This window comes from Mustela erminea, chromosome 14 (genome assembly GCF_009829155.1).
Source record: "Mustela erminea isolate mMusErm1 chromosome 14, mMusErm1.Pri, whole genome shotgun sequence".
In the NCBI taxonomy this organism is placed as follows: Eukaryota; Metazoa; Chordata; class Mammalia; order Carnivora; family Mustelidae; genus Mustela; species Mustela erminea.
The window spans coordinates 91672252-91691438 of NC_045627.1; the positions used below are offsets into that span (position 1 = coordinate 91672252).

A 19187-nucleotide genomic window follows, 5' to 3' on the forward strand; every position below is an offset into this window, starting at 1 on the left:
AGCGGCCCATGTCAGCTGCCATCTGCCTTCTTCACCAAGCTCTTGGCCAGACCTGCACCTGGAGTTGCAGGGGCACCCAAGCAGGTGCTGGGGAATGCAGCCACGCACAATTAACCTCCCAGGAGGCTTCTAAAACGAAACACACACAGGAGCCTCAGAGACATGCCTGGATCACAGCCACTGTGCTAGGTTAAAACACCCCATAATTAACTGTCTAGCTCCCCAGGGCCCACGAGGGAGCTTGGTCTCAGCATGCGTGTTGAATTATTTTTGCAGCCACTGTCTCTAGGCATGAGCATGTGTGGTCATTAGACCCCCGAACAGATATGCAAGGTGTACGTACTCACCCTGCAGCAGGGAGGTCCAGCCCCTCACACCCAGGGTCACAGGCACCCCCAGGACACCCCCCAGACCCCTCCACCCTTGGCCCCTCCTGACCACCTGAGATTCCCTTGACGCAACAGCCTGGCAGCTCAGGGGTGGGTACAGACTACCTTCCCAGGCGGTGGTGAGAGGGCTCACCCAGTCTTGGCTTTGGGAGACCCATGACACACTTAGGAACCCCCAAGGCCTTCTTTGCGCTGGAGGCTCTGGAGACCCAGAACTGATGGTCAGGTGTCAGCAGGGGACACTGGGGGCTATTGGGGAACAGGGAAGTCTCTGAAAGCAGGAGCCTGCCAGTCCTCTGAGGACAGCAGTCTCTTCCCACGCAACCTGAACTCCCAAGGTGGGCTGCACCTGGCTGTGCTGGGAGCCTTCCACTGGCGGATGGCCCAGGTAGACCTTTGCAAGATGGATATACGACGCACACACACACCAAGGGCTGGCTGTGTGATTACAGGAGACGTGTGTACATGTGTCTGCATGTGTATGAGCAGTGTGTGTGTGTGTGAGAGTGTGAGAGAGTGTGAGTGGGGGTGTGTATTTGCATGGGGGTGTGTGTGCACATGGGGGCATATGTGCATGGGCGTGTTGTGTGCATGTGTGATGTGTGAGAGGGATGCACATGTGTGTGCTATGCATGTGGGTGGTATATGCATGTGTACGTGTGTACATGGTATGTATGCATGTATGGGTGTGAGCGGGCTGTGTGCATGTGTGCTAGGTGTGTGAGTGGGGGTGTAAGTGAAGTATTTGTGTGCATGTAGGGGGCATGTAAGTAGGGTATGGGATGTGTGTATATGTGCATGCATGGGTGCTGTGTGCATGTGGGGAGTGTGAGTAGGGTGCGTGTATGCGTGTTGTGTGTGAGTGAGGTATGTGTATCTGTGTGTGCAGGTATGTGTGTGTGAGTATATGTGCACATGTGGGGGTGTGAGTGTGTGCATATGTGCATGGGGGTGGGTATGTGCATGTGAAGGTATGAGTAGGGTATGGGGGTGAGTGGGGTGTGTGTGTACGTATGTTAGTGTGTGTGCGTGGAGGGTGTGAGTGGGGTGTGTGTACATGCATGGGTGTGGGGGGGTGTGAGTGAGTTGTGTGTGTGTGCACGGGTGTGTGCGTGGGGGTGTGAATTGGGTGTGTGCGCACATGCATGGGAGTGTGTGTTGAGGCCTATTGTGTGGTGTGCTGTGTGTGTGTGCATGGGATCTCCAACGACAGGAGGGTCTTCACTCGTGAAGGCTGTGGTTTATCCTCACAGGCTGGGCCTGACCCCGGCCACAGCACCCCCAGCCCACAGAAGCCCCAGGGTGACCAGGTGGCTGGCCCCCTCATTCTTCGGACACCAGGTCTCAGCTCTGCAGCACATCTTCCAGTGGCTAGGGAGGCGGCCTTGCCAGCACCCACACGCCTTCCTTGTTTCTGGAACTCAGTCACTGACCTGCATGGTGTCACCTGACCTCGGGCTCTCTGGGGCACCCCTTTGGGTGGGAGACACTCAGTGAAGGGTAAGGACCCTCATTCCATCAACTCCCTGGTTTTGTCCTGAGGAAACTGCGAACCTCGGGGCACAGATTGCTGCTCTCATTTCTAACGCAGTGAGTTCCAGTATGGGGGCTGGGGCCGCCGCATGCGCATAGGAGATTTCTGAGTAGGTTCTAGAAGCAGATAGTGAGGGTGCCTCCAAAATCAATGGTGAAGAAGGTCCTCTCACCAGAAACAGTTGGGGGTCGCTCCTGTTACCAGCACCCCACGTGCACCTTTTACTTCCCCGAAGGGTTCTCTTGCCCACCATCCTGCCGGCATGGGCACACGTGTGCACACGCTCACACACACAACTCACGCCTTCACATTCAAGCACGTTCACACACGTGCTCTCTCACACATTCACCCCAGAACCGCTAACGAAGGCTGCAAGGAGCCGGGCCCCCCCAACTTTCCTGCGGCACAGGGAAGGTCTGGTGGGGGGACTGGCTACTCGCGTGCACAGGGAGAACCCACGAGCCGGGGGCCTGGCCCCGGGTCGGCAGGGCCGGAGGACGCGCCGCGGCCGGACCTGTGACCTGACCACCTCCTCTCCACCCCAGCGATGCCTTCCTGGAGGGCTACGTGCAGCAGTTCCTCTACACTTTCCGCTACTTCTGCACACCCCAGGACTTCCTGCACTTCCTCCTGGACCGCATCAACAGCACCCTGTCCAGGTACGGCCGCGGGCCCCGGGCCCCACAAGGGCCGCACAGCCCCAGGGTGGACCCCGTGGTGCCCCGTTAGTGACCGTGAAGGGCGACGGGGTCCCCAGTGACCCTGACGAGGATGGGGGCAGAGCCGGGTGGGAGACGGGAGAACACGACAGGGCCACGGGGTCCTGAGGGAAGGGAGGCAGCGGCGGGAGGGGCGCGTGGCCAGAGAGAGGCCTCGGCTCTGGAGGCCGTGAGGATCGGGGAAGGCTGAGTGTAGGGGCAGGACAGGTAACAAGGTGGCTTGGGGGGGGCACGCCCATCCACTGGACGGGGGCAGCCCAGGGGGAGGAGGGCCCTGCCAGCCCTCAGCCGGGGGCTGGGATCCTGGGATCGGGGAGCTACAGGGACGTGGCACTGCCAGATTCCCCCTGCACTCCCGCCCTGGGGGCAGGGACTCACAGGAGAGACGCCGGCCTGTGGAGCCCAGCTACCACCTCACCTCTTGCTCGAGTGTCCGCACGCTGCCTCCCAGACCCCGGGCGTCTCAGGCCCCGGCTGCAGGAGGTGACAAGTGCTCCAGGACTGGGCGCCAGGCAAGGGCAGAGGAAAGCAGCAGGTTCCTGCCCAGTCACCGAGCCTGTGGCCCAGCTGTGCGGCTCCCGCCTCTCCTGTCCCCTGAGACAGGAGGGTTGTGCAGAACTAGCCCTGGAAGGCAGAGCCACGCTCAGAACCCACTCATGCCCCTGTGCTCGGAGGGGTGACTGCCGCCCGCCATGTGCCTAGTGCAGCAGACGGGCCTGCCACGGCCAGCCGGCGGCCCCCACGTGGCTCAGGCCTCCTCCCCTCTGCCTGCAGGGCCCATCAGGACCCCACCTCGACCTTCACCAAGATCTACAAGCGGAGCTTCTGCCTCCTGCAGGCCTGGCTGGAGGACTGCTACGCGGTGGACTTCACGCGGAACTCCGGGCTCCTGAGCAGGCTGGAGGACTTCATCTCCTCCAAGGTGACCCGGGGCAGAGCACCCGAGCAGCCCCTGCACCGCCACGGGCCACACTCAGGCGCTCAGAGCCGCCGCCCCGGTCTGGGGGCAAGTGACCGCCTTGTGCTCCTGCCCAGATCCTGCCCCTGGACGGCTCCGCCGAGCACCTGCTGGGCCTCCTGGAGGTGGGCACTGACCGGCGGGCCGAGGGCTCCTCGCGCGGCACCGACCTGGAGGACCCCAAGGAGGCCGAGGACGACGCCAGACCTCTCAATGCCCTCTGTAAGAGGCTCTCAGAAGACGGCATCTCCCGGAAGGTGGGGGCCTTTCCCGGGCAGGGCAGCTCCCGGCGCTCAGCCTGAGCTCAGAGAACACGGAGCGTGCATGCCCACACACGCCCACGCACACGTGTGAGCACGCACAGGCCCCCCAAGTTGCTGGTCCTGGGCACTGGCCCCAGGAGGGTGGCACTGCCCTTCCCACCTCGCTCCGTGCAAGGCCAGGTGCTCAGATGACCTAACGTTCTGACCCTCGGGCCAGAGGTCTGGGTGGAAGAAACCATTGTCGGGAAATGGCCTGGGATGTGAGCGGGGTCTGTGGGGACCTGTCCGTGATGTCAGGGGATGGCCCCAAATCCCAGTGCCTCCGTCCCTGGGGGACCTGCTGAAGTGGCTGGGACAGGTGTCCTTGAGCCAGCACGGCCCCAGCGGGAGGGGTTTGCTCTGTGGCTCTACCTGAGATGGCCTGAAGGGTCCCGGACCCGGAGGCAGCCTGCACCCCCTCCAGCGCCCCACCCCCAGAGGCTGCCCCCAGGCAGGACCGGCTGTGCCAGCGGCCCTTCAGCACAGCCTGCCCTTGCCCTGCAGAGCTTCCCCTGGAGGCTGGCCCGGGGCAACGGGCTGGCCCTGCCGCACAAGGAGCGCCAGTACACCATCGCGTCCGCCCTGCCCAAGCCCTGCTTCTTCGAGGACTTCTACGGCCCCTATGCCAAGGCCAACGAGAAGGGGCCCTACTTCCTGACCGAGTACAGCACCCACCAGCTCTTCAGCCAGCTGACATTACTGCAACAGGTGTTGGGGGCCGCCGGCCGGCCCCGGGGGAGGGGGGACGGTGCCCCCCGGGGCGGAGGGTGAGGGCCTGTGCGCAGCTCCCCCGCAGGGGCGTCCTGAGGAGGGATGCTCTGGTGCTAGAGAGAGGTTTGCAGAGGGACGTGTGGAGGGCAGGGAATGGGGCCAGAGGCACAGGCAGGGGCTGTGGGGAGGGCGCCAGGAAGGGCCGCGGCGGCAGGCGGACCCTCCCCTGCCACCTGCCCCGTCGTCCCTACACGCCCATCTTGCAGGCACTAGAGGCGCCCTGCGGGCCTCCTCCGTCCTGGCTCCTCAGCTCCCCCAGCCCCGCCCCCAGGCACCCCACCCTGTGGCACCCCCTCCAACCCCCGCCATCCTGGGCCCTGTGTCACTTGGCAGGAGACAGTAGGGATGGTGACCCCAGTGATCCTACCTAGGGTCACGGCAGCCGGGCAGAGAGGATCCCCCGAGACGCGGCCCAGTCCACGAGGAAAGGACTGAGCGTCTGTGTCCTTGTCTCCGACAGGAATTATTTCAGAAGTGCCACCCTGTCCACTTCCTGAACTCCCGGGCCCTGGGCGTCATGGACAAAAGCGTGGCCATCCCCAAGTGAGTGTTCACCTGTGGGGCATCACCCCAGAGTCCTGGGACAGGTGGCTGGTGGAAGGGTCTTGGGGACCTCATCGGAGTGTCTCGTGGACTCTCGTGACCAAAGGGAGACACCGGTGTTGTGAACGGCCCCGGAGCCGGGCCCTCCCCTCTCCCCGCGCCCATCCTGCGGGCACCCCCCCCCCCGTGGATCCGGAGAGACCCTGCAGCCCCAGGGCCGGGCAGGGCCACTTCCATGTGTCCTCCTCGCCGCCATGTGCACCCGGGTCTCTTCCAGAGCCGGCTCCTCCGACTCCCTGTCAGCCAAGACCTGCAGCTTGTTTCTGCCCAGCTACGTCCAGGACAAGTACCTGCTGCAGCTCCTGCGCAACGCGGATGATGTCAGCACCTGGGTGGCGGCGGAAATCGTGACCAGCCACACGTCCAAGGTGGGTGCCTCGGCAGCTGCCCCCTCAGAGGAGGGTTGGGGCATCGCCGCACGGGCACACGGTGCCTCCCGTGGAACCCAGTCGCATGTTCTCCAAGCACCGGGAATCCACAGGCCCGACCCCAGGCCAAGGGGGAAAGTGGCGTCTCAGCTTCTGTCGGTGGCACCAGACGCTGTCCAGCTGTCCAGTGTGCGCCGCCGGCCACGCCCCAGTCTCTCGCCACTCTTCCGTCTCACAAACGCACACTGGCTCTGGTCACCGTGACCAGCCTCTCCTCCAGGGGCCTTGCACGCGTGTGTACTCTCTGCTACACCCACGGTCTTCCACAGACACACCCCTTCACACACGCTCCCTCACACTCACACCGTGGCTTTGCTGGTCATCATCTCGGACGCACAGAGATCCTCCTGCCCCGTAGATCTCCTTACTGGCTCCCTGACACACGCTCCGTCACACAGTCCCTGACACACGCGCCCCCTCCCCCACACCCACGCACACGGACCCTCCCCCACTCACGCTCAGGCTTCAGTCAGAGCGTCGCCCTCGGGGCTCCGTCCACACTCCCGCCCGAGTCAGGTCCCAGGGCTAGGAACCGTGGCTCCCAGGTGTCCCCCGAACCCGGACCCTCCGAGGGTGGGGACCCACTCGGTCACTGCGGCGTCCACCACAGGCGGTGCGGGGTGTGTTCTCGGCCTGCGAGACTCAGGTCGGCCCGTCGAGGCCGAGTGCTTGCTGCTCTGGGGCCTCTTCTAGGGCCTTGGGGCCTTGGCCGGGACGGAGGGTGTCTCAGCCTCGGCCACTCACCTGCTTCAGGCCGGGTGCTGCGCAGGCCAAGGGGGACAGTCCCCTGCCTCGGAGCCGGCACCTCGCTCCAGGCTCCCGCCGCTCAAGAGGGCCGGGGGGACAGAGGGCCCCGGTCCCTGGTGCGTGTGCACCTCCGGCCCGCCGACGCCCTGTCCCCGAGGCCTCCAGCTTCCTGCCGCCCGAGGCTGGCAGTGGACGGCGGGTCCCTGGAGTCCTGCCCAGTGACATGGAACATGGGGAGGGACGGTCGGGACCCCTCGGGCTCCTCCTGTGAAACAGAAGCCCCTTCCCACGGGGGCCCCACCCCGCTGAGGGCCGCTGCGGCTACACGGCGGACCCCGGCCCCAGCACCAGGTCCCCTCAAGCACGATCCCCACGAGGGCTGGCCCTGGGCAGAGCGTTGGGGGGACACGGAGGGGTGGGGGCGCCTCTGTTCCGCCTCGGCTGCCCCCAGCCCTCGGAGGCCGCCCCCCCTCATCCGACAGCAAAGCGCAGGTGAGTCTGTTCCGGCATCACCGGCCTCCGCAGCTGGTTTTGCTTTTTCTAACGTCCCCCGTGTGTCGGCTCACCCAGACGCGCAGCCATTAGCACTCGCAGCTCCTGCTTTTCTCCTCTGGGGGGAGCTTCCAGGCTTTAGGGGTTTGTCGCGGCACACTGACCCACCCTCCTTTGTGCCAGGATGCAGGGACAGCTTAACGACAGCAGTGTCCCTAGCGGCATCAGGATGTAGCTTCCCGAAATCAGGTCTGCAGACGGGGCCGTCTGCAGTCCCTTCCTGACCTCCGCTTCCCAGGGTCTTCCTCTGCCAGAGCCCCCAGAAAGAGGGAGGCCGGGTGCCCTCCCAGCCTGAGGGAGAAGCTGGGCTCTGGGTCCCGAGCCTGCAGGCGCCCTGCCCAGCGGGGCAGCACGGAGCGCGGACACACGCGCTGGCCTGCGTGCTCGACGGGGCCTTCGGCGGACGGACACGTGGTCGTGGGCGCCCAGCTTAGAAGGGCAGGAAGGACTCGTAGGGTCGCGGGGGCAGAACTCCATCCACGGTTGTGAAAGGTTTCCCGCATCCCCGTAAGCAAGGACAGAACGACAGACGAGTGGCCACGGCCCTTCCACAGACCTGCTTGCCGCCTGCTGGCCCGCCGTCTCCCGGGCTGTGTGCTGCTTACTGTGACGTCAGAACAACCCAGAAGACTGACTTTTGTATTTGTGAACTGTGGTCAAGAAAAGAGCTAAAAGTCAAATTTTGAGCCAGAGACTGCGACTGTCTGATGGCGGCCCCGGTGGCCGCCGTGCGGTCCGTGCAGGCGGCGCAGCGCAGACAGACGAGCTGAGGAAGGAAAACGCTGAAGCTCGTTGCCCTGAAGGAGAGCTCGCGGACTCTTGTTTTAGATGAAAAATGGTGGGTTTCAGTCTCATCAGACAGTCTTACGTGGGCTGGAACACGGCTGCCAAAGATGTCCGTCCACAGGCAAATGGGTGAACAAGATGGTCTGTCTGTCCTGCGGACTCGAGCCCCGCCTCAACGAGGAGTGAAGTCCTGACGCAGGCTAGAGCGTGCATGAGCCTGGGGGACAGGACGGGGGGCGGCCAGTCACAGAAAGACACACGCCGCGTGGCACCAGCCTAGGAGGCCCCTGGGGTAGCCGAAGTCACACCCCGGAAAGTGGAAGGCTGGGGCCGGGGCTGGGGGCGAGGGACGGGGAGCGGGGCTCTGACGGTCGCCGCGCAAGGCAGACACATGTAAGCGGTAGCACTAGCAGGCGTGCAGCTAGTACTGAGCTGTACGAAAAACCGTTCAAGAGCAGATTTTATATTACGCATTTTTACCACATTTAAAAAAAGGAAAAGATGTGACGGAACAGTTTTCTCTGAAAGTGCTGGAAAGTATATTTTGCATCTATTTAAACGTATGAAGAAAAAATTGGGACGTCAACTTAAAAAGTAGAAGCCGGTAAATGTCGTTCAAGATCCTTTAAGAGCCTGGTAAGCCGGTCAGCTGGGAGGCCACCATGGGGAGCCAGGGGCCATCTGTGCGACCACACAGGCAAGGCCAGGCCCGGGGAAGGGGAAGAGGCGTGTGGTTGGCACCTACAGACAATGCCCCACCTGAAGGTCCCGGCCCTGGCGGCAGTCCGTGAGGCAGCTCTGAAAGGGTGCGCCCCATTAGGAATGAGAACCCCGTGGGCTGTTCCCGCCAGATCCGCTGACTGGCTAAGCACAGAGGAGCAGGGAGTGGGGGGACCCGCGGAAACAAAGCCACCCCACGCCCACGCCCGTCAGGCTCTGGAACCCCGTGAGGGGTGGACCCCCCAGGCAGAAAATGAGAAGAAGCTGCCGGCTCGCCTCCCGTGGGCCCCCAGATGCACCCGCACTAGATGCGCCCTCCTGACGCTGAAGCTGTGCCCCTCCCCCGCATCTGACCGCCTGCTAGAGGTTTGTCTGGGGAGTGACCTGCCCTCGAGCAGTGAGGGTGACTTCTTTTCACATCTTTGTGCTTTCAAGTCATGCCTCCTCCTGCGTCTCCCGGCAGCCCCCCGCCGGCCTGCTTCCCCCACGGGGCGCCCCTCGCTGCCCCGGCGGCCGGGCGCTGGGTCGCTCTGCTGGGCCCCCGGGCTGTCTACCCGCTTGTGTCCCGTGGGAGGACTGAGTGTGGCCTCTGGTTCCAGCTGCAGGTGAATCTGCTGTCCAAGTTCTTGCTGATCGCGAAGTCTTGCTACGAGCAGAGGAACTTCGCCACAGCCATGCAGATCCTGGGAGGCTTGGAGCACATGGCCGTGAGGCAGTCCCCCGTGAGTCGCCCCCCAGAGCCACGGGCTGCAGGCAGGCACGTGGGCACTGGCGTGGCCGTGGGGGGCTCACCGTGCTTTCATTTCAGGCCTGGAGAATTCTCCCCGCGAAGACAGCGGAGATCATGGAAGAGCTGAAAGCGGTGGAGGTAGGGGCGCCGCGTGTGCACTTCTGGCCGCCTGGGGCCCAGGGCTCCCCTACGACGTTCTCTGAACAGCCCTGGGCGGTCACCGGGCAGAGCCTGCTTGGCGGCCCCACGCCACCCCCGTCCCGAGTTGGCCTGGTCTTGCCGGTCTCCCCGCGGGGCAAAGCTGCAGGTACAGATGCCCAGGGGACCCGACCGAGCTTGGCTGACCCGCTGGCCTCCTTGCTTCTCTCGAAGTGCAGAGGCAGCCTCCCGAGATCTCGGGCGAGGAGACGCTGGAAGGCTGGGCATTTCCCCAGAGGCGGCCCTAGGAGCCGACCGCCGCCCCAAACGCCGCTCTCCGCAGGGCGGGTGGGCCGTGTGTGTCCTCAGTCGACACCACAAACAGGTCCTTCAAGTCGGGCAGCCTGGGTCACAGCCTCCTTGGGGCAGCTGGGTGGCCCGGCTATTTTCTGGAGCCCAGAGAGAGTAAGTTAGGAAACAAGTTTGCCATTTCTGATGGCGGGAAGTGTGTGGCTTTCTCATGGGCGTCCATGTTCCCGTGGTATCCGCCAGCTGCAGACGTCCGGACGTCCAAGCCGGACCCCATCCTCCGCGCTACAGTGTGGACGGGGTGTACATCAGGGCTGTCGCCTCCCTGCAGGGGCTGTCCCCGTGCCAACCGGGGTTGCCTGAGCTGAGCGCCCCAGACTGACCCCTCCCCCGTCTCCCCCTGCCCACACCCCCGCCTGGGCCCCCAGGTCTTCCTGAAGAGCGACAGCCTGTGTCTGATGGAGGGGCGGCGCTTCCGGGCACAGCCCACGCTGCCCTCGGCCCGCCTCCTGGCCATGCACGTCCAGCAGCTGGAGACGGGGGGCTTCACCATGACCAACGGCGCCCACCGGTGGAGCAAGCTCAGGTGAGGGCCGGGCTCCCAGCAGACCCACAGGACCCTCGCGCCGGCTGCACAGCACCCGTGGACCCTCGCGCCAGCTGCACAGCACCCGTGGCCAGTCCTCTGCCCGGGCCGGTGGTGCCACGGTTCCCCTGCCTGGCACCCCTGGGGGCCCAGGACACCTGGGAGGTGCAGACTGGGGGCTGCTTGTGAAAACCACCATGGCGACCCCCGGCAAAGAGGGTCATGATCATCTCTGCCTCGGAAACCACAAGCTGCCTCCAGCCCTGCTCTCCTGGGGTCCCAGGCCTCCGTGGAGATGCCCCCCCACATCTCACAGGCCTGGGCCAGCCTCTCTCCCAGGCAGCCCCACAGCCTTGGACGCACCTGCCCGTCCACCCCCTGCGCCACCCACGCATGCAGACAGGGGAGGCCGGTCAGGCCGCGGTCCGGCTGCACACCCCTCAGGGTCAGGGCAGACCTCAGGAGGCACAGCCCAGGGGACTTGGAGCCCGGAGGTTCCGACCTCCTTCTGGCCACCAACTCAGTTTTTTAGGAGACAACACAGAGCACACTAGTCCGTGTTAGCAAAATGGAAACTAACCATCGGAGAGAAGGCCACGACCCAGAAGGAGCAAGGGCAGAGGCCCACTGCCGACTCTTCACTCTGTTTTAGGTCTGGATGTATGTTCATGTCTGTCTGTATTTATCTGCGGGAGAGAGAGATGGGTGGCGCGGGGCAGAAAGAGAGAGAACTCTGCGCAGGCTCCGTGCCCGGCGCAGAGCCCCATGCAGGGCTCACTCTCAGGACCTGGATGGAGATCGCGACCTGAGCTGAAATCACGAGTCGGACACGTCGCTGACTGAGCCACCCAGGCACCTCACATGTTTGCCTTTTAATGACCAAAGTGCCGTCCTTCCTACGGGAGGTGCTGTCTCTCTCCCCACAGTCAGGGTGAGAACATCTGTCTGCACAGTCCACAGCCTCCCGCGGGCAGAATTACCGACTTCTGCTTCGTGATCCCAGTTTCCTTGGATGGCGCCCGAGGGTGTGCTGGTCACAGTCCCCTTCCCGCTCTCCAGGCCAGCGAGCCCCAGCTCACAGCCTTGGCCAATGCCCAGGGCGTAAATACTTGGGTGACGGAGGCTCTTGATGTCCCTGAACACGGAGCTGGGGACAAACACGTGCCCAGGGACCCCTAAGCACATCCTGACTGACCTGCGTCTGTCTGGCTCGTCCGTCGCGGCCCAGGCGCTGACACTGGGGTGTGCTCCCGTCAGAACCCTTAGCACCAACCAGGCCCAGCACAGCTTTTCAGTACATGTTTACGGACTGAAGAGTGGCTGCCTGGACCGACAGGCAGAAGGACGAACAGAGGGTGGGCGGGGGTGCAGGCGGGCAGACAGGCCCGAGTACTGAAATGAGGTTGGGCCTTGGGAATAACTATAGAAAACTGAGCCCAGAGTTTGTACCGGAAGAGGCATGGGTTGGATACTCCTGGGACACGCTGGGAACTGACCGGCACAGGCTCGTGCAGACTGACGCCTCTCTTCTCCCTACACAGAAACATAGCCAAGGTGGTGAGCCAGGTGCACGCGTTCCAGGAGAACCCCTACACGTTCGCGCCCGACCCCAAGCTGCAGTCCTACCTCAAGCAAAGAATCGCGCGCTTCAGCGGGGCTGACATTTCCATTTTAGCCGCAGACAACAGAGCCTCCTTCCGCCAGATCAGCAACGAAAAGCACTCCCGGAAAATCCAGGACAAGTTACGGAGAATGAAGGCCACGTTTCAGTAATGGGGACAGCGGGTCTGGTGTGGATTCCAAAGCGAGGACCGACCCGGGTAGAAAAGAGGCGCCTGCTTGCTGTCCCAGGCCCAGAAGGCCCCAGCAGCGCGGCTCCTGCCGCTGTAGATGAGGGAGCCTGACCGCGGCGCAGGAGCTGGGGCTCAGCCTGGGCGGCAGGGTGCATGCCCGGGGGGCACCGGGAGGCAGAGGCTCAAAGGCCCGGCTGAGCCAGAGAGGACGGGCTCCAGTGCAGGTCGGGGTGCTTCTGCTAGTGTAAAACTCTATTTAAAAATTAAACAGAAATAGAATACGTGGACTCCCCAGGAGCCACATACCATTCACACTTCTTAACTATAAACCCACTCTCAACCAACTCTCCAGGGATCCTGCCCCCCAAAACTCCACAGCCACCCACCCCGAGTCAGAGCACTATTTTCACGAGTCTGGCTTATGTCTGCTCAGCAACCAAGGACCAAAATGACCTCTGACCCCCCACACCAACCACAGGGTTCCAGGGGTTTCCAAAACCTTCCAGTGGGGCCCTGAGGCTTCTCAGCGGCCCAAGTGCCAACCCGGGTCCACACTCCTACTCCCATGCCCAGACCTACCCCCAACACCCCAACCTCCCCTCCCTTCCACTCAGACCCTCCCAAACCCCCGCCCTCCTCTCTCAGACCGTTCTGCACACCCCAGACTTGCCCGACCCCTCCTTCCAGACCACTCTAGGGGCCCAGCTCAGCTCTTCCCCATACCCGCCCGGATGGCGGGACCTGAGTTTCGCAGGCCCTGTCCCAGCAGGCCTGAAGGGGTCTCGTCCTGACCCAGCCTCTGGCTGCTGGCGAGCCTCTCCCAGCTCGACGCCGGCAGCCCCCCAGTGCCCGTGGCCCCGTGCACCCTCCAGCCTTGCCAACCCCTGCCACTTAGAACAGCTCCAGGTACGGCCTGCCAGGCTCTGCTTCCTAGCCAAGCACACCGGACACAGACTCGGGCCTCAGGGGCCCTGGGAGCACCCCCTAGTCCCACCCGGTTGCCCGGGGGCTCAGGCCTAGGGCCCACACCATCTGCCTCAGCAGCCACACATGCCCTGCGCCTAGGCTCTGCTCACCTTCACCCCGCTTTGTTGGCACGGCGGCAGCAATGACGTTTGCCGCTTGGACGGGACCAGGCTCTTCCCCCAGGGCTCCGTTCCCCAGCAGCCGGCGTTGGGCATCTGTCTGCTCCGCGGGTGAAAGGCACCCTTGGCCGGAGGCACCAGGGCCAGGATGGTGTGGCAGATGGCGCGGAGGATGGCGCGGTGGCATCCATCGCACCTGGGAGCTCAGACCCTGGGCACCCCCCGGGCACCAGTGCTCTCACTTCGCAAACTGCTGGAAGACCCCAAGTGGCTCTCTCATTTCGGAGTCAGGGATTCTCTGGAACACGCAGCTGGTGGTGTTTCTGGAAGTCCGCTCCTTGTGCTCGAACACCGAGTCTGTCGCCTCCAGCTGTCTCCCAGAGACCGTCCAGAACAGGGGAGGGACCCGTGCACCAGCCGTGCAGACGGGGTTTGCCTTCGTGCGACGTCTGGGGTCGTCCTGAACAACACCTGTGTTCGCAGACGCCGACCTGAACACAGGTCGTGTCACTGAGCCTGAGACTGAGTCAGCGTCTGGCGCAAACAAACATTCCGGTCCTAACGATTCCTTCACTGGGAAGTGACCGGGCCTTCAGCTTAAGCACGACCGTCTGCATGTCGCCCGAATGTCACCGGCACAGATTTCTAAATAAAATCATTTCTACCGATGGCTTCCATGGGCCTTATTTTGTCTGTCTCCAAAGTGAGCCTTGCTTTTGGGGTCAGGGTGGGCTCCTCCGTGGCCAAAGACAACTGCAGGGGTGCTCCCGAAGGCACAGGGGACGAGTCCCAGCCACGGCCGTGTCCTTGGGTGGCACAGACAAGGGCCAGATCTGCTTATTCACTGAATTCAGGGCCCACCACAACCAAATACTGGAGCCCCTGTGAGCAAGCTGCCAGAAGTGTTACCTGCAAACCACCCAAGACAGCTGAGCCACGAAGGCCTCACGGCACACAGCCCCAGAGCTGCTCTGCCACAGACTCTGCCCAGCCCCAGCCCCAAGCTGCAGCAGGCCCCCAACCTCACCAGAGCCTAAGGGCAGGACAGCCTGCCCCCTCCCTCCCCTGGGCGAGGCAGGGCTGTTCCCTCCAGGCCCGCACTGTGAAGGGTCCGGATAGACAAGCTCAGGACCGGGGGGCACTGCAAAAGGCGGGGTGGAAGACCACGGGTGCAAAGACTCTGCGGACTTCAATGGCCGATGTGTCCCGTGGCAGAATCATCTGGGCATGTCCCTGCAGTGAGTGATGAAGTCCTCTGTGGGGCAGGGCCGTCCCAGCAGAGTAAAAGCCCTTCGTAGTAGCGGCCTCCGTTAGGGGGTTCTGGCGTCCCCGTTGTGGGCGGGTGGGTGGTTTCGGTCCTCACCCACCTTCAGGTCACAGAACCCCGGTGCCGCTTCCTTCCTGGGACTGAGGAAGGCCGCGCAGACCGGGGTCTCCGTCCACGTCACTGGTCTCATCCAAACAGTGGGTTTTCCTTTAGGTGACTTGACAGCTCGTGACCCCTTAGGACCCCGACGAGGCAGGCTTCCCAGGTCCCACGACCACGTCGTCCCCCCTACTCGACATGGAGGCTGGCTCGGTGCGCCGATGCTCTGGGGGCAGCCCCCACTATGCGCGACATCGGACCACCCCCAAGACTGCCACACTGTGCAAGCCCAAGGTAACCCCAACGGTCTGAGAGGAGACGGAGAGAAATGTGCGGCCGCCGGCCCAAGAGCCGCCTGTGGGGCCCAGGCCCTGGCCCGGGAAATGGCGCCCGGGCAGGAGGGAACGCCCGGCCGCGCGCCTGCACCTGGGTCCCAGCTCCCAGCACAGCACCAGCAGCATAACTGCACAGCGTCCGGCTTACTCCGTGCTAACCCTCAGTCGTCCGCTGTGCACTGTGGGGTGCATGGGCTCTCTGCTCCCCGACGGGCTTCTGGTCTGTGTAAGGGGACCCCGTCCGTGGGCCCGCCCGCCAGGGTGCCCCTGCAGACGGGCGGTTTGGGGTCGCTTCGTATGGCTGCTACTGCTTTGAAGCCCGCTCTACAGGAGTGGGGGTTCTCGGGGGCACACGGTGCCAGGGGCTGTCCCATCTCTTTACCCTTTGGGGGGCTGACCTGCGCCACTGTGGGAAACAGCAGTTTGAAGGGAAAGGGTGCAGCCAAAGACCACACAGGACCACACTCCCGCCAGTGGACTGACCTCTTGCTAGAATCCTGATGAGCAATCCCAAAGCTCCCTTGCCTACACACAAGGGCTCATCAGTAAGTAAGAACATCGTGCATGAGGTTGCCGGCCTCCTGCTGTCAGAGAAGGAGCACCTCTGGTCTGTACCCCCAGATGCCAGCCGCACCCCCAAGTCGCGTCAACTAACGTCTCCGCACCTGCCCAAATAGACCCTGGAGGGAACTACTCCCCCCGGAACCAGTGGGCTGGAAGCAATGACGCCCCAGAAGCATCAGGCTTCTGGATCCTGGACTGCAGATCTCATTTTCCAAACAAAAGGAACCAGAGGTTTTTGGAGAAGTGGCGGAAGGGCTGATTCTAGGGCTGGAGTGGGGAAAGTCCAAGATGAATGGAAGAATCTGGTCGTGCCACCAAGCAGAGATGTGCCGGGGCAGGGGTAGAGCATGTCAAAAGGACAAGGACGGGGCACCTGGGGGGCTCAGTCATGAAGCATCTGTCTTTGGCTCAGGTCATGATCCCAGGACCCCGGGATTGAGCCCTGCATCAGGCTCCCTGCTCAGCAGTGGGAAGCCTGCTTCTCCCCCTCTCGCTGTCAAATAAATAAATTAAATCTTTTTAAAAAATTAAATCTTTAAATTTTTTAAATTTTTAATTTTAATTTTTTCATTTTAATTTTAATTTAATTTAAATTTTTAAAATTTTAAATTTTAAAAATAAATTAAATCTTTAAAAAAAAAAAAAAGGACACAAAACAAGAGGGAAAGGGGAAAAGCGTGGGGCCATCGGAGCCCCTAACGCAACAGCACGGGACTGCCCCCGGGAACAGAACACCCGCGAGTCCCCTGAACAGGAAGAATTCCAGGAGATTCCCGAACAACACATGTATGTGTCCCCCGAAGTGCAGCCTGGTGACCGGCCCCAGCTGCAGCGCAGGAGGGGGAAGCGGAGCGGCGGGCACTGCTTGGACTCCTAGGTCTTCCTCCCGAAAGCCCATACCCGCAGGCTAATCATGAGAAGGCACAGGCCAGACCCAACTAGAGGGACACCCACAAAGCACCTAACAGTGTCCTGCAAGTGTCAAGAACGCGGAAGAAGTGTGCGCTGCTGCCAGGGTCCGGAGGGAACAAAGGAGGCAGGGTGACCAAACGCACAGCAGTCCCCAAGACCCAGGCGGGGCAGGAAGGACATGTCTGTGCAAAACCTGGGGAACCCCGGAAAAACCCAAATGCAGTCTGCGGCTCCGCCGATGGTGCCATGGCCACGAGCTTCTCAGCTTGACAAAGGTGCCATGTCCCGGGGGACGCTGGTCGGAAGGGACGCACAGGGACGCCAGCGCCTCCTCTGCCACCTGTAAATCTAAACTTGTCCCAGACTAAGACTGCTAGACCTAGTATACAAATAGAACTGAGTTTTGTTTATTGCTGCATTCAATGACCTTGCTAAATTCATTCATTAATTCCAATAATGTGCTTGCAGATTATTTTGTATTTTCTATGTTTACAATCGTATCACCTGCAAATAATGATGCTTTCACTTCCTCCTTTCCAATCTTTATAAACCTTACTCTTTTTTCTTGCCTTATTGCTCTGGCTAGACTTCTAGAACAACGCTGAACGGAACCAGGATGGGCACCCCCTAACCCTAGTCGCAGGGAGCAAGGCTCAACCATCTGCGAGTCACGACGTGGGCCGTCGCTGCTCTGCATCAGAACAAAGCCGTGTTTCCTCTGAAGCGTGCGTGTGAGTGAGGACCCCGGCCTGAGCGCGGGTCTTACGTCCGCGCTCTCAGGCTCGCCGCGGCGACCACACCTCCCGCGCACACTCGGCACCACCGCACGTGGGGCGGGGCCCGCACACCACCGCCTCCGCGAACCACAGGCCCGGACGCACCTAAGGCAAAAGGGAGGGGCGCGGGGGCGCCTCCAGGAGCTGGAATGTTCTACGGCTCGCTCTCGGGGCGCTGAAAGGGCGCGGCACATGCGTAAAACCGGGTCGACCCTTGCGCGCCTGAGGCCGGCGGCCGCATCCGTTTGCACTTCGGCGCCAGAGTTTGAAAAAGGCCGCCGTGAGGTTTCGCAGGCTGTCCCCGGTCAGGGCCCCGGCCGGCCCAAGTTAAAGTTGGCGGGCAGGGGGGGCGGGGCGGGGCGGGGCGCGCGGGGGCGGGCGGCGTAGACCCGCTCCGGCTCCGGCTCCCGCTCCCTCTCCAGCGAGCTCGCGTCCTCGGAGCGCGTGTGGGCGGCTTCTCTCCGGCCGCCGCCGCGACCCCGCGAGCTCCGCCGGCCCCGGGATGTTGCTCCGGCCGCGGCGGCCGCCCCCGCCCGCGCCCCCCGCGCCGGCATCGCCAGCCAGCCCGGACCCCGAGCCGCGGCCGGCCGGGGGCGCGCCGGGAACCCCGCCGGGGCGGTCCGCCTCACCCGGCGCGCTGGCGGCGTCCGCGTCCCCCGGGTCCCCCGGCCTCCCCGGGTCGCCCGTGTCCCCGGGCTCGGCGCAGCGCACGCCCTGGAGCGCCCGCGAGACGGAGCTGCTGCTGGGCACGCTGCTGCAGCCGGCCGTGTGGCGCGCGCTGCTGCTGGACCGCCGCCAGGCGCTGCCCACCTACCGCCGCGTGTCGGCCGCGCTGGCCCGCCAGCAGGTGCGCCGCACGCCCGCGCAGTGCCGCCGCCGCTACAAGTTCCTCAAGGACAAGCTCCGCGACGCGCAGGGCCAGCCGCCCGGGCCCTTCGACGCGCAGATCCGCGAGCTCATGGGGCTGCTGGGCGACAACGGACACCGGCGCGGCGGCCGCCGCCGCTCCCCGGGGCCCGGGCGCCCCCCGCGCGGACGCCGCCCGGCCCCCGCCGTGCCCTTCTCGCCCGCCGAGCCAGGTAAGCGGGGCGGGGCCCCGGGAGCGGAGAGGGCCGGGGTGGGGGGGTGCCTGGCGCGCCGGCCGGGGAGGGGACGGGGAGGGGAGGAATGGGGGTCGGCGGCCCCGGGGCGTGAGGGCGGCGGCGGGCGCGCCTCCAGACCCCGGCCCGACGGTCCCGCCGCGTTCCAGACGTCCCGCCGCCGCCGGCCACGCGCGGCCCCGACGCGGACCGGGCCTGGACGCTCAGGTTCAGCCCGACCCCGCCCAAGTCTGCGGACGCCCCTCGAGCTCCCGGCTCCCCGACGGCGCTCTCCACGGCCGGCCCCGCGCCGGGCCGGCCCGAGGACCGCGCGCCTTTCCGCGTTCCGGGATCCCCGCCGCCGCCGGTCCTGGACCCCGCCCGGGAGGACCCAGACTCGCCGCCCAGCCGCCCCGAGGACCACGCGCCCCCGCAGTCCGCGCCCCCGTCGCTGAACGCAGCCCTTCTGCAGACCCTGGGGCACCTGGGCGACATCGTGGCCATCCTGGGCCCCCTGCGCGACCAGCTGCTGACCCTGAACCAGCACGTGGAGCAGCTGCGCGGCTCCTTCGACCAGACCGTGTCCCTGGCCGTGGGCTTCATCTTAGGCAGCGCCGCGGCCGAGCGAGGGGTCCTAACGGACCCCCGAGAGTGAGGCCTGGCCTGCACCCGTCCCTTCTGTAGCACCGTGTCCCCTGTGCCCTGACCCCACTCTGTGACCCCACCCTACTCCAAATCTAGGTATGTTCAATAAAAATACTGTTAATTTCTAATTTAATTCTGCGACATGTGCAGGTCTTGTGCTGGGTAGGACTGGGCCCTGCCGGTAGGGCCTGGGCGGCCAGGGCTGCCCCGGGGCTGGGGTGTGCTGGGATGCTGGCTAGATCTCCCCTAGGAGGCTAGTTTGCAAGGGTCACTAGAACCCAAAGTTGAGGTCCTTGTAACACTGGCTTTCTCAGTCTCCCAGGACTGTGTAGGACCCCTCTGGGAGGGTGAGTGTTCTCT

The 19187-nt window shown here is 63.8% G+C and overlaps 2 protein-coding genes across 3 annotated transcripts in view; both read left to right on the top strand.

The window, feature by feature from the left end:
* KNDC1 (kinase non-catalytic C-lobe domain containing 1) overlaps nucleotides 1–13817 on the top strand; it is a 59365-nt gene extending 45548 nt beyond the window's left edge. For both annotated transcript variants that reach the window (XM_032313256.1, XM_032313255.1), the window contains 10 exons: nucleotides 2469–2582; nucleotides 3417–3564; nucleotides 3678–3857; nucleotides 4407–4610; nucleotides 5134–5216; nucleotides 5494–5644; nucleotides 9109–9231; nucleotides 9318–9377; nucleotides 10115–10272; nucleotides 11814–13817. In XM_032313256.1, the coding sequence (XP_032169147.1) occupies nucleotides 2469–2582; nucleotides 3417–3564; nucleotides 3678–3857; nucleotides 4407–4610; nucleotides 5134–5216; nucleotides 5494–5644; nucleotides 9109–9231; nucleotides 9318–9377; nucleotides 10115–10272; nucleotides 11814–12045 (1453 nt within the window). In that variant the 3' untranslated portion in view covers nucleotides 12046–13817. The remainder of the gene's footprint in view (nucleotides 1–2468; nucleotides 2583–3416; nucleotides 3565–3677; nucleotides 3858–4406; nucleotides 4611–5133; nucleotides 5217–5493; nucleotides 5645–9108; nucleotides 9232–9317; nucleotides 9378–10114; nucleotides 10273–11813) is intronic.
* A 3788-nt stretch (nucleotides 13818–17605) lies between these two features.
* Nucleotides 17606–18906, top strand: UTF1 (undifferentiated embryonic cell transcription factor 1). The gene is made up of 2 exons (XM_032313267.1): nucleotides 17606–18182; nucleotides 18353–18906. Exons 1-2 carry the CDS (start codon nucleotides 17606–17608, stop codon nucleotides 18835–18837), a joined length of 1062 nt encoding a protein of 353 aa, XP_032169158.1. The 3' UTR covers nucleotides 18838–18906.
* The last annotated feature ends 281 nt before the right edge of the window (nucleotides 18907–19187 follow it).

Excerpts from the sequence above, each read along its gene's own strand:
- UTF1 (XM_032313267.1), top strand. The coding sequence starts at position 17,606 with ATGTTGCTCCGGCCGCGGCGGCCGCCCCCGCCCGCGCCCCCCGCGCCG. Across the intron at positions 18,183-18,352 it reads CTTCTCGCCCGCCGAGCCAG|ACGTCCCGCCGCCGCCGGCC; the intron begins GTAAGCGGGGCG and ends GCCGCGTTCCAG.